The sequence below is a fragment of the Taudactylus pleione genome, unplaced genomic scaffold, assembly GCF_031769625.1.
Source record: "Taudactylus pleione unplaced genomic scaffold, aTauple2 ptg000526l, whole genome shotgun sequence".
Classification (NCBI taxonomy): domain Eukaryota; kingdom Metazoa; phylum Chordata; class Amphibia; order Anura; family Myobatrachidae; genus Taudactylus; species Taudactylus pleione.
In genome coordinates this window covers 97501-112393 of record NW_028284928.1, presented here as the reverse complement: position 1 = coordinate 112393, position 14893 = coordinate 97501, and the positions used below count along the sequence as shown (strand labels likewise).

Sequence of the window (14893 nt, the reverse complement as noted above, 5' to 3'; positions counted from 1 at the left end):
CTGTGACCCGGCTACCTACCTCTGGTCCCTGCTCTCTCATGTCCCCATCACCTTATACCTGTGACCCAGCTACCTACCTCAGGTCCCTGCTCTCCCATATCCCCATCACCTTATACCTGTGACCCGGCTACCTACCTCAGGTCCCTGCTCTCCCATGTCCCCATCACCTTATACCTGTGACCCGGCTACCTACCTCAGGTCCCTGCTCTCCCTTCTCCCCATCACCTTATACCTGTGACCCGGCTACATACCTCAGGTCCTTGCTCTCCCATGTCCCCATCACCTTATACCTGTGACCCGGCTACCTACCTCAGGTCCCTGCTCTTCCATGTCCCCACCACCTTATTCCTGTGACCCGGCTACTTACCTCAGGTCCCTGCTCTCCCATGTCCCCATCACCTTATACCTGTGACCCGGCTACCTACCTCAGGTCCCTACTCTTCCATGTCCCCATCACCTTATACCTGTGACCCGGCTAACTACCTCTGGTCCCTGCTCTCTCATGTCCCCATCACCTTATACCTGTGACCCAGCTACCTACCTCAGGTCCCTGCTCTCCCATATCCCCATCACCTTATACCTGTGACCCAGCTACCTACCTCAGGTCCCTGCTCTCCCATATCCCCATCACCTTATACCTGTGACCCGGCTACCTACCTCAGGTCCCCGCTCTCCCGTGTCCCCATCACCTTTTACCAGTGACCTGGCTACCTACCTCAGGTCCCTGCTCTCCCATGTCCCCACCACCTTATACCTGTGACCCGGCTACCTACCTCAGGTCCCCGCTCTCCCATCTCCCCATCACCTTATACCTGTGACCCGGCTACATACCTCAGGTCCCTGCTCTCCCATATCCCCATCACCTTATACCTGTGACCCGGCTACCTACCTCAGGTCCCTGCTCTCCCATGTCCCCACCACCTTATACCTGTGACCAGGCTACCTACCTCAGGTCCCTGCTCTCCCATGTCCCCATCACCTTATACCTGTGACCCAGCTACCTACCTCAGGTCCCTGCTCTCCCATATCCCCATCACCTTATACCTGTGACCCGGCTACCTACCTCAGGTCCCTGCTCTCCCATGTCCCCATCACCTTATACCTGTGACCCGGCTACCTACCTCAGGTCCCTGCTCTCCCATGTCCCCATCACCTTATACCTGTGACCCGGCTACCTACCTCAGGTCCTTGCTCTCCCATGCCCCCACCACCTTATTCCTGTGACCCGGCTACCTACCTCAGGTCCCTGTTCTTCCATGTCCCCATCACCTTATACCTGTGACCCGGCTACCTACCTCAGGTCCCTGCTCTCCCGTGTCCCCACCACCTTATACCTGTGACATGGCTACCTACCTCAGGTCCCTACTCTCCCATGTCCCCATCATCTTATACCTGTGACCCAGCTACCTACCTCAGGTCCCTGCTGTCCCATGTCCCCACCACCTTATACCAGTGACCTGGCTACCTACGTCAGGTCCCTGCTCTCCCGTGTCCCCATCACCTTATACCTGTGACCCGGCTACCTACTCCAGGTCCCTGCTCTCCCGTGTCCCCACCACCTTATACCTGTGACCCGGCTACCTACCTCAGGTCCCTGCTCTCCCGTGTCCCCACCACCTTATACCTGTGACCCGGCTACCTACCTCAGGTCCCTGCTCTCCCATATCCCCATCACCTTATACCTGTGACCCGGCTACCTACCTCAGGTCCCCGCTCTCCCGTGTCCCCATCACCTTTTACCAGTGACCCGGCTACCTACCTCAGGTCCCTGCTCTCCCATGTCCCCACCACCTTATACCTGTGACCCGGCTACCTACCTCAGGTCCCCGCTCTCCCATCTCCCCATCACCTTATACCTGTGACCCGGCTACATACCTCAGGTCCCTGCTCTCCCATATCCCCACCACCTTAAACCTGTGACCCGGCTACCTACCTCAGGTCCCTGCTCTCCCATGTCCCCACCACCTTATACCTGTGACCAGGCTACCTACCTCAGGTCCCTGCTCTCCCATGTCCCCATCACCTTATACCTGTGACCCAGCTACCTACCTCAGGTCCCTGCTCTCCCATATCCCCATCACCTTATACCTGTGACCCGGCTACCTACCTCAGGTCCCTGCTCTCCCATGTCCCCATCACCTTATACCTGTGACCCGGCTACCTACCTCAGGTCCCTGCTCTCCCATGTCCCCATCACCTTATACCTGTGACCCAGCTACCTACCTCAGGTCCTTGCTCTCCCATGCCCCCACCACCTTATTCCTGTGACCCGGCTACCTACCTCAGGTCCCTGTTCTTCCATGTCCCCATCACCTTATACCTGTGACCCGGCTACCTACCTCAGGTCCCTGCTCTCCCGTGTCCCCACCACCTTATACCTGTAACATGGCTACCTACCTCAGGTCCCTACTCTCCCATGTCCCCATCATCTTATACCTGTGACCCAGCTACCTACCTCAGGTCCCTGCTGTCCCATGTCCCCACCACCTTATACCAGTGACCTGGCTACCTACCTCAGGTCCCTGCTCTCCCGTGTCCCCATCACCTTATACCTGTGACCCGGCTACCTACTCCAGGTCCCTGCTCTCCCGTGTCCCCACCACCTTATACCTGTGACCCGGCTACCTACCTCAGGTCCCTGCTCTCCCGTGTCCCCACCACCTTATACCTGTGACCCGGCAACCTACCTCAGGTCTCTGCTCTCCCATGTCCGCACCACCTTATACCTGTGACCCGGCTACCTACCTCAGGTCCCTGCTCTCCCATATCCCCATCACCTTATACCTGTGACCCGGCTACCTACCTCAGGTCCCCGCTCTCCCGTGTCCCCATCACCTTTTACCTGTGACCCGGCTACCTACCTCAGGTCCCTGCTCTCCCATGTCCCCACCACCTTATACCTGTGACCCGGCTACCTACCTCAGGTCCCCGCTCTCCCATCTCCCCATCACCTTATACCTGTGACCCGGCTACATACCTCAGGTCCCTGCTCTCCCTTCTCCCCATCACCTTATACCTGTGACCCGGCTACATACCTCAGGTTCTTGCTCTCCCATGTCCCCATCACCTTATACCTGTGACCCGGCTACCTACCTCAGGTCCCTGCTCTTCCATGTCCCCACCACCTTATTCCTGTGACCCGGCTACCTACCTCAGGTCCCTGCTCTCCCATGTCCCCATCACCTTATACCTGTGACCCGGCTACCTACCTCAGGTCCCTACTCTTCCATGTCCCCATCACCTTATACCTGTGACCCGGCTACCTACCTCTGGTCCCTGCTCTCTCATGTCCCCATCACCTTATACCTGTGACCCGGCTACCTACCTCGGGTCCCTGCTCTCCCATGTCCCCATCACCTTATACCTGTGACCCGGCTACCTACCTCAGGTCCCTGCTCTCCCATGTCCCCATCACCTTATACCTGTGACCCGGCTACCTACCTCAGGTCCCTGCTCTCTCGTGTCCCCATCACCTTATACCTGTGACCCGGCTACCTACCTCAGGTCCCTGCTCTCCCGTGTCCCCACCACCTTATACCTGTGACCCGGCTACCTACCTCAGGTCCCTGCTCTCCCATATCCCCATCACCTTATACCTGTGACCCGGCTACCTACCTCAGGTCCCTGCTCTCCCGTGTCCCCATCACCTTTTACCAGTGACCCGGTTACCTACCTCAGGTCCCTGCTCTCCCATTTCCCCACCACCTTATACCTGTGACCCGGCTACCTACCTCAGGTCCCCGCTCTCCCATCTCCCCATCACCTTATACCTGTGACCCGGCTACATACCTCAGGTCCTTGCTCTCCCATGTCCCCATCACCTTATACCTGTGACCCGGCTACATACCTCAGGTCCCTGCTCTTCCATGTCCAAACCACCTTATTCCTGTGACCCGGCTACCTACCTCAGGTCCCTGCTCTCCCATGTCCCCATCACCTTATACCTGTGACCCGGCTACCTACCTCAGGTCCCTACTCTTCCATGTCCCCATCACCTTATACCTGTGACCCGGCTACCTACCTCTGGTCCCTGCTCTCTCATGTCCCCATCACCTTATACCTGTGACCCAGCTACCTACCTCAGGTCCCTGCTCTCCCATATCCCCATCACCTTATACCTGTGACCCGGCTACCTACCTCAGGTCCCTGCTCTCCCATGTCCCCATCACCTTATACCTGTGACCCGGCTACCTACCTCAGGTCCCTGCTCTCCCTTCTCCCCATCACCTTATACCTGTGACCCGGCTACATACCTCAGGTCCTTGCTCTCCCATGTCCCCATCACCTTATACCTGTGACCCGGCTACCTACCTCAGGTCCCTGCTCTTCCATGTCCCCACCACCTTATTCCTGTGACCCGGCTACTTACCTCAGGTCCCTGCTCTCCCATGTCCCCATCACCTTATACCTGTGACCCGGCTACCTACCTCAGGTCCCTACTCTTCCATGTCCCCATCACCTTATACCTGTGACCCGGCTAACTACCTCTGGTCCCTGCTCTCTCATGTCCCCATCACCTTATACCTGTGACCCAGCTACCTACCTCAGGTCCCTGCTCTCCCATATCCCCATCACCTTATACCTGTGACCCAGCTACCTACCTCAGGTCCCTGCTCTCCCATATCCCCATCACCTTATACCTGTGACCCGGCTACCTACCTCAGGTCCCTGCTCTCTCATGTCACCATCACCTTATACCTGTGACCAGGCTACCTACCTCAGGTTCCCGCTCTCCCATGTCCCCACCAGCTTATACCTGTGACCCAGCTACCTACCTCAGGTCCCTGTTCTCCCATGTCCCCACCACCTTAAACCTGTGACACGGCTACCTACCTCAGGTCCCTGCTCTCCCATGTCCCCACCACATACCTGTGATTTGGCTACCTACCTCAGGTCCTTGCTCTCCCATCTCCCCACCACATACCTGTGATCTGGCTACCTACCTCAGGTCCTTGCTCTCCCATCTCCCCACCTAAAACCTGTGGCCTGGCTACCTACCTCAGGTCCCTGCTCTCCCATGTCCCCATCACCTTATACCTGTGACCCAGCTACCTACCTCAGGTCCCTGCTCTCCCATATCCCCATCACCTTATACCTGTGACCCGGCTACCTACCTCAGGTCCCTGCTCTCCCATGTCCCCATCACCTTATACCTGTGACCCGGCTACCTACCTCAGGTCCCTGCTCTCCCATGTCCCCATCACCTTATACCTGTGACCCGGCTACCTACCTCAGGTCCTTGCTCTCCCATGCCCCCACCACCTTATTCCTGTGACCCGGCTACCTACCTCAGGTCCCTGTTCTTCCATGTCCCCATCACCTTATACCTGTGACCCGGCTACCTACCTCAGGTCCCTGCTCTCCCGTGTCCCCACCACCTTATACCTGTGACATGGCTACCTACCTCAGGTCCCTACTCTCCCATGTCCCCATCATCTTATACCTGTGACCCAGCTACCTACCTCAGGTCCCTGCTGTCCCATGTCCCCACCACCTTATACCTGTGACCCGGCTACCTACCTCAGGTCCCCGCTCTCCTGTGTCCCCATCACCTTTTACCTGTGACCCGGCTACCTACCTCAGGTCCCTGCTCTCCCATGTCCCCACCACCTTATACCTGTGACCCGGCTACCTACCTCAGGTCCCCGCTCTCCCATCTCCCCATCACCTTATACCTGTGACCCGGCTACATACCTCAGGTCCCTGCTCTCCCTTCTCCCCATCACCTTATACCTGTGACCCGGCTACATACCTCAGGTCCTTGCTCTCCCATGTCCCCATCACCTTATACCTGTGACCCGGCTACCTACCTCAGGTCCCTGCTCTTCCATGTCCCCACTACCTTATTCCTGTGACCCAGCTACCTACCTCAGGTCCCTGCTCTCCCATGTCCCCATCACCTTATACCTGTGACCCGGCTACCTACCTCAGGTCCCTATTCTTCCATGTCCCCATCACCTTATACCTGTGACCCGGCTACCTACCTCTGGTCCCTGCTCTCTCATGTCCCCATCACCTTATACCTGTGACCCGGCTACCTACCTCGGGTCCCTGCTCTCCCATGTCCCCATCACCTTATACCTGTGACCCGGCTACCTACCTCAGGTCCCTGCTCTCCCATGTCCCCATCACCTTATACCTGTGACCCGGCTACCTACCTCAGGTCCCTGCTCTCTCGTGTCCCCATCACCTTATACCTGTGACCCGGCTACCTACCTCAGGTCCCTGCTCTCCCGTGTCCCCACCACCTTATACCTGTGACCCGGCTACCTACCTCAGGTCCCTGCTCTCCCATATCCCCATCACCTTATACCTGTGACCCGGCTACCTACCTCAGGTCCCCGCTCTCCCGTGTCCCCATCACCTTTTACCAGTGACCCGGCTACCTACCTCAGGTCCCTGCTCTCCCATGTCCCCACCACCTTATACCTGTGACCCGGCTACCTACCTCAGGTCCCCGCTCTCCCTTCTCCCCATCACCTTATACCTGTGACCCGGCTACATACCTCAGGTCCTTGCTCTCCCATGTCCCCATCACCTTATGCCTGTCACCCGGCTACCTACCTCAGGTCCCTGCTCTTCCATGTCCCCACCACCTTATACCTGTGACCCGGCTACCTACCTAAGGTCCCTGCTCTCCCATGTCCCCACTACCTTATACATGTGACCCGGCTACCTACCTTAGGTCCCTGCTCTCCCATGTCCCCATCACCTTATACCTGTGACTGGGCTACATACCTCAGGTACCTGCTCTCCAATATCCCCATCACCTTATACCTGTGACCCGGCTACCTACTCCAGGTTCCTGCTCTCCCGTGTCCCCACCACCTTATACCTGTGACCCGGCTACCTACCTCAGGTCCCTGCTCTCCCGTGTCCCCACCAGCTTATACCTGTGACCCGGCTACCTACCTCAGGTCTCTGCTCTCCCATGTCCCCACCACCTTATACCTGTGACCCGGGTACCTACCTCAGGTCCCCGCTCTCCCGTGTCCCCATCACCTTTTACCTGTGACCCGGCTACCTACCTCAGGTCCCTGCTCTCCCATGTCCCCACCACCTTATACCTGTGACCCGGCTACCTACCTCATGTCCCCGCTCTCCCATCACCTTATACTTGTGACCCGGCTACATACCTCAGGTCCCTGCTCTCCCATCTCCCAATCACCTTATACCTGTGACCCGGCTACATACCTCAGGTCCCTGCTCTCCCATGTCCCCATCACCTTATACCTGTGACCCGGCTACCTACCTCAGGTCCCTGCTCTCCCATGTCCCCATCACCTTATACCTGTGACCCGGCTACCTACCTCTGGTCCCTGCTCTCTCATGTCCCTATCACCTTATATCTGTGACCCGGCTACCTACCTCAGGTCCCTGCTCTCCCATGTCCCCATCACCTTATACCTGTGACCCGGCTACCTACCTCAGGTCCCTGCTCTCCCATGTCCCCATCACCTTATACCTGTGACCCGGCTACCTACCTCAGGTCCCTGCTCTCCCGTGTCCCCATCACCTTATACCTGTGACCCGGCTACCTACCTCAGGTCCCCGCTCTCCCGTGTCCCCATCACCTTTTACCAGTGACCCGGCTACCTACCTCAGGTCCCTGCTCTCCCATGTCCCCACCACCTTATACCTGTGACCCGGCTACCTACCTCAGGTCCCCGCTCTCCCATCTCCCCATCACCTTATACCTGTGACCCGGCTACATACCTCAGGTCCCTGCTCTCCCATATCCCCATCACCTTATACCTGTGACCCGGCTACCTACCTCAGGTCCCTGCTCTCCCATGTCCCCACCACCTTATACCTGTGACCAGGCTACCTACCTCAGGTCCCTGCTCTCCCATGTCCCCATCACCTTATACCTGTGACCCAGCTACCTACCTCAGGTCCCTGCTCTCCCATATCCCCATCACCTTATACCTGTGACCCGGCTACCTACCTCAGGTCCCTGCTCTCCCATGTCCCCATCACCTTATACCTGTGACCCGGCTACCTACCTCAGGTCCCTGCTCTCCCATGTCCCCATCACCTTATACCTGTGACCCGGCTACCTACCTCAGGTCCTTGCTCTCCCATGCCCCCACCACCTTATTCCTGTGACCCGGCTACCTACCTCAGGTCCCTGTTCTTCCATGTCCCCATCACCTTATACCTGTGACCCGGCTACCTACCTCAGGTCCCTGCTCTCCCGTGTCCCCACCACCTTATACCTGTGACATGGCTACCTACCTCAGGTCCCTACTCTCCCATGTCCCCATCATCTTATACCTGTGACCCAGCTACCTACCTCAGGTCCCTGCTGTCCCATGTCCCCACCACCTTATACCTGTGACCCGGCTACCTACCTCAGGTCCCCGCTCTCCTGTGTCCCCATCACCTTTTACCTGTGACCCGGCTACCTACCTCAGGTCCCTGCTCTCCCATGTCCCCACCACCTTATACCTGTGACCCGGCTACCTACCTCAGGTCCCCGCTCTCCCATCTCCCCATCACCTTATACCTGTGACCCGGCTACATACCTCAGGTCCCTGCTCTCCCTTCACCCCATCACCTTATACCTGTGACCCGGCTACATACCTCAGGTCCTTGCTCTCCCATGTCCCCATCACCTTATACCTGTGACCCGGCTACCTACCTCAGGTCCCTGCTCTTCCATGTCCCCACCACCTTATTCCTGTGACCCAGCTACCTACCTCAGGTCCCTGCTCTCCCATGTCCCCATCACCTTATACCTGTGACCCGGCTACCTACCTCAGGTCCCTACTCTTCCATGTCCCCATCACCTTATACCTGTGACCCGGCTACCTACCTCTGGTCCCTGCTCTCTCATGTCCCCATCACCTTATACCTGTGACCCGGCTACCTACCTCGGGTCCCTGCTCTCCCATGTCCCTATCACCTTATACCTGTGACCCGGCTACCTACCTCAGGTCCCTGCTCTCCCATGTCCCCATCACCTTATACCTGTGACCCGGCTACCTACCTCAGGTCCCTGCTCTCTCGTGTCCCCATCACCTTATACCTGTGACCCGGCTACCTACCTCAGGTCCCTGCTCTCCCGTGTCCCCACCACCTTATACCTGTGACCCGGCTACCTACCTCAGGTCCCTGCTCTCCCATATCCCCATCACCTTATACCTGTGACCCGGCTACCTACCTCAGGTCCCCGCTCTCCCGTGTCCCCATCACCTTTTACCAGTGACCCGGCTACCTACCTCAGGTCCCTGCTCTCCCATGTCCCCACCACCTTATACCTGTGACCCGGCTACCTACCTCAGGTCCCCGCTCTCCCTTCTCCCCATCACCTTATACCTGTGACCCGGCTACATACCTCAGGTCCTTGCTCTCCCATGTCCCCATCACCTTATACCTGTGACCCGGCTACCTACCTCAGGTCCCTGCTCTTCCATGTCCCCACCACCTTATTCCTGTGACCCGGCTACCTACCTCAGGTCCCTGCTCTCCCATGTCCCCATCACCTTATACCTGTGACCCGGCTACCTACCTCAGGTCCCTACTCTTCCATGTCCCCATCACCTTATACCTGTGACCCGGCTACCTACCTCTGGTCCCTGCTCTCTCATGTCCCCATCACCTTATACCTGTGACCCAGCTACCTACCTCAGGTCCCTGCTCTCCCATATCCCCATCACCTTATACCTGTGACCCGGCTACCTACCTCAGGTCCCTGCTCTCCCATGTCCCCATCACCTTATACCTGTGACCCGGCTACCTACCTCAGGTCCCTGCTCTCCCTTCTCCCCATCACCTTATACCTGTGACCCGGCTACATACCTCAGGTCCTTGCTCTCCCATGTCCCCATCACCTTATACCTGTGACCCGGCTACCTACCTCAGGTCCCTGCTCTTCCATGTCCCCACCACCTTATTCCTGTGACCCGGCTACCTACCTCAGGTCCCTGCTCTCCCATGTCCCCATCACCTTTTACCAGTGACCCGGCTACCTACCTCAGGTCCCTGCTCTCCCATGTCCCCACCACCTTATACCTGTGACCCGGCTACCTACCTCAGGTCCCTGCTCTCCCATCTCCCCAGCACCTTATACCTGTGACCCGGCTACATACCTCAGGTCCCTGCTCTCCCATATCCCCATCACCTTATACCTGTGACCCGGCTACCTACCTCAGGTCCCTGCTCTCCCATGTCCCCACCACCTTATACCTGTGACCCGGCTACCTACCTCAGGTCCCTGCTCTCCCATGTCCCCATCACCTTATACCTGAGACCCAGCTACCTACCTCAGGTCCCTGCTCTCCCATGTCCCCATCACCTTATACCTGTTACCCGGCTACCTACCTCAGGTCCCTGCTCTCCCATGTCCCCATCACCTTATACCTGTGACCCGGCTACCTACCTCAGGTCCCTGCTCTCCCATGTCCTCATCACCTTATACCTGTGACCCGGCTACCTTCCTCAGGTCCCTGCTCTCCCATGCCCCCACCACCTTATTCCTGTGACCCGGCTACCTACCTCAGGTCCCTGTTCTTCCTTGTCCCCACCACCTTATACCTGTGACATGGCTACCTACCTCAGGTCCCTACTCTCCCATGTCCCCATCATCTTATACCTGTGACCCAGCTACCTACCTCAGGTCCCTGCTGTCCCATGTCCCCACCACCTTATACCAGTGACCTGGCTACCTACCTCAGGTCCCTGCTCTCCCGTGTCCCCATCACCTTATACCTGTGACCCGGCTACCTACCTCAGGTCCCTGCTCTCCCATGTCCCCACCACCTTATACCAGTGACCTGGCTACCTACCTCAGGTCCCTGCTCTCCCGTGTCCCCATCACCTTATACCAGTGACCTGGCTACCTACCTCAGGTCCCTGCTCTCCCATGTCCCCATCACCTTATACCTGTGACCCGGCTACCTACCTCAGGTCCCTGCTCTCCCATGTCCCCACCATCTTATACCTGTGACCCGGCTACCTACCTCAGGTCCCTGCTCTCTCATGTTACCATCACCTTATACCTGTGACCCGGCTACCTACCTCAGGTCCCCGCTCTCCCATGTCCCCACCACCTTATACCTGTGACCTGGCTACCTACCACAGGTCCCTGCTCTCCCATGTCCCCACCACCTTATACCTGTGACATGGCTACCTACCACAGGTCCCTGCTCTCCCATGTCCCCATCACCTTATACCTGTGACCCGGCTACCTACCTCAGGTCCCCGCTCTCCCATGTCCCCATCACCTTATACCTGTGACCCGGCTACGTACCTCAGGTCCCTGCTCTCCATTGTCCCCACCAGCTTATACCTGTGACCCGGCTATCTACCTCAGGTCCTTGGTCTCACATGTCCCCATCATCTTACTCCTGTGACCCGGCTACCTACCTCAGATCCCTGCTCTTCCATGTCCCCATCACCTTATACCTGTGACCCGGCTACCTACCTCAGGTCCCCGCTCTCCCATGTCCCCACCACCTTATACACGCTGCTCTGCTTAGCTGCCAGTGGTGAATAGATGGCATGCTCATGTTCTTGGGGGTATGCCCTCAGCATGAGGAAAGTGGAGTGCGTGGCTTGTGAGGTCGCCATTCTCACCAGATCACGCCCCCTGTCAGGAATTACCTACATCGCCCAATCATACTGTCAGTCTGTCTGCAGCTGGTGACCCTGGCAGTCATCGATATCTCCAACACGGATCTGCCAGTAGGACAGTCCATTGGCATCATTAATTGTGAGGTGGGGGTGATAGAGTGCAGAATAATTCATGGTAGAGACTTTGGGGCTGATTGTGAGTTGGTGGAGAAAAAGCAGTAACTTTGCACAAAGCTGCCCATCTGTGGCCTACATGCAACAGTAGCCGGTATTTACCCTGCATGTAAACATAATACATGTATATGCCCCCCTTGCAGTGTCCAGGTACAGTTCAGGTGCTCATGACCTCAGCACGATGTACAGACGGATGCTGCAGGTCACCGGTGTACAAGCTGGCCGGAGTAAAACACACACTCTACAACCCCTGCCTGCCGTCCTTACGTAGAATGGAAATGGACACCATGGGACACAAGCTGAGCGATCATCACTCGAGGACAAGCACCCCCTGTACCCATGGTGAGTGACTGCCTCCTCCTCTGATATCCTCTGTTCCTTACTCCAGCCTCAGTCAGTGTGACCTCCAGCCTCAGTCAGTGTGACCTCCTGCCCCAGTCTGTGTGACCTCCTGCCCCAGTCTGTGTGACCTCCTGCCCCAGTCTGTGTGACCTCCTGCCCCAGTCTGTGTGACCTCCAGCCTCAGTCTGTGTGACCTCCAGCCTCAGTCTGTGTGACCTCCAGCCTCAGTCTGTGTGACCTCCAGCCTCAGTCTGTGTGACCTCCAGCCTCAGTCTGTGTGACCTCCAGCATATCTACTATCTCACACTCTTTGTGTGTGCACAATAGGACTAAGACTTTCTATCTCTAACTCCTGCAGAACGCTTCAGTAACCCCAGAGTCACCACATCTGACCCTCCGGAGTATCAGCTGCCATCACTTGTGAGTCCATCCCATGTCCTTGTCCTCTAATTCTACACATCCCGCATTATAACTTGTCCTGTCTGTCTCAGGAGGCCACGCACACCGGGAAGCAATTCACACAGCGCTATGGAATAGATAAGGGAGCAGCACAATCCCCTGGCATGACCCAGCCCGCTAATGACTGGTACAGATATAGACCTTCCTATGGAGAACCTCCGCTGCAAGGCCTCCAACACTATGGTGAGAAATGCAGATACAGAGGCTGCTTATAATTCCCGCATTGGGGAGGTAAGATGTGATGTCATCGTTTATAGCTGCAGAACATCGCTCTGTCCACTCCTCCCCCTGACATACAGTGATATATTCTGCAGGTTATTACATTACTGACCTCTCTAGTGATCTGCAGAACATCGCTCTGTCCCCTCCTCCCCCTGACATACAGTGATATATTCCGCAGGTTATTACATTACTGACCTCTCTAGTGATCTGCAGAACATCGCTCTGTCCCCTCCTCCCCCTGACATACAGTGATATATTCCGCAGGTTATTACATTACTGACCTCTCTAGTGATCTGCAGAACATCGCTCTGTCCCCTCCTCCCCCTGACATACAGTGATATATTCCGCAGGTTATTACATTACTGACCTCTCTAGTGATCTGCAGAAGATCGCTCTGTCCCCTCCTCCCCCTGACATACAGTGATATATTCCGCAGGTTATTACATTACTGACCTCTCTAGTGATCTGCAGAACATCGCTCTGTCCCCTCCTCCCCCTGACATACAGTGATATATTCTGCAGGTTATTACATTACTGACCTCTCTAGTGATCTGCAGAACATCGCTCTGTCCCCTCCTCCCCCTGACATACAGTGATGTATTCTGTAGATTATTACATTACTGACCTCTCTAGTGACCTGCAGAACATCGCTCTGTCCCCTCCTCCCCCTGACACACAGTGATGTATTCTGTAGATTATTACATTACTGACCTCTCTAGTGATCTGCAGAGCATCGCACTGTCCCCTCATCCCCCTGACATATAGTGATATATTCTGCAGATTATTACATTACTGACCTCTCTAGTGACCTGCAGAACATCGCTCTATCCCCTCCTCCCCCTGACATACAGTGATGTATTCTGTAGATTATTACATTACTGACCTCTCTAGTGACCTGCAGAACATCGCTCTGTCCCCTCCTCCCCCTGAAACACAGTGATGTATTCTGTAGATTATTACATTACTGACCTCTCTAGTGACCTGCAGAACATCGCTCTGTCCCCTCCTCCCCCTGACACACAGTGATGTATTCTGTAGATTATTACATTACTGACCTCTCTAGTGACCTGCAGAACATCGCTCTGTCCCCTCCTCCCCCTGACACACAGTGATGTATTCTGTAGATTATTACATTACTGACCTCTCTAGTGACCTGCAGAACATCGCTCTGTCCCCTCCTCCCCCTGACATACAGTGATATATTCCGCAGGTTATTACATTACTGACCTCTCTAGTGATCTGCAGAACATCGCTCTGTCCCCTCCTCCCCCTGACATATAGTGATATATTCCGCAGATTATTACATTACTGACCTCTCTAGTGACCTGCAGAGCATCGCTCTGTCCCCTCCTCCCCCTGACATACAGTGATGTATTCTGCAGATTATTACATTACTGACCTCCCTAGTGATCTGCAGAACATCGCTCTGTCCCCTCCTCCCCCTGACATACAGTGATGTATTCTGCAGATTATTACATTACTGACCTCTCTAGTGACCTGCAGAACATCGCTCTGTCCCCTCCTCCCCCTGACATACAGTGATGTATTCTGCAGATTATTACATTACTGACCTCTCTAGTGACCTGCAGAACATCGCTCTGTCCCCTCCTCCCCCTGACACACAGTGATATATTCTGCAGATTATTACATTACTGACCTCTCTAGTGACCTGCAGAACAGAGCAATGTTCTATCTACCACAGACAAGTGCATATTAATATGTAGCGCAGGGTATCACATACTTGTTATAATGATCTGGATCCCTATTTCTCACATTCTGCCCAGACTAATGCTCACATTGGTTACTATGTACTAATATATACTGACGTCATCTGTTATGTATAGTTTTAGGGTACAGTGGTCATACCATGCGCTTCCTGCCCCCCAAACTTACTCGTCCCTGGAAGGTAAGAGAGAAACAATGTATTACATAGATAGATCGTTCGATAGATATCTATATAGCACAGCTGTATTTAAATAAATGTGCATCTTTTTAAACGTATCTGCTTAATATACAGTATATTTTACTGGGCTAAAAAAACAAATGGTTTACTATGTATCATTTACTATTCATGCTATGTTTAATTTAACCACATACGTATTTTAGCTAAGCACTTTGA

At 55.5% G+C, this 14893-nt stretch overlaps 1 protein-coding gene across 1 annotated transcript in view; it reads left to right on the top strand.

Annotated features, from left to right (window-relative positions):
- The window catches only part of SPMIP8 (sperm microtubule inner protein 8), a 41178-nt gene that overhangs the window by 12647 nt on the left and 13638 nt on the right, over positions 1-14893 (top strand). The window contains exons 2-5 of the mRNA XM_088450812.1: positions 11895-12093; positions 12452-12513; positions 12585-12735; positions 14619-14680. Of these exons, the coding sequence (XP_088306938.1) occupies positions 11919-12093; positions 12452-12513; positions 12585-12735; positions 14619-14680 (450 nt within the window). The 5' untranslated portion in view covers positions 11895-11918. The remainder of the gene's footprint in view (positions 1-11894; positions 12094-12451; positions 12514-12584; positions 12736-14618; positions 14681-14893) is intronic.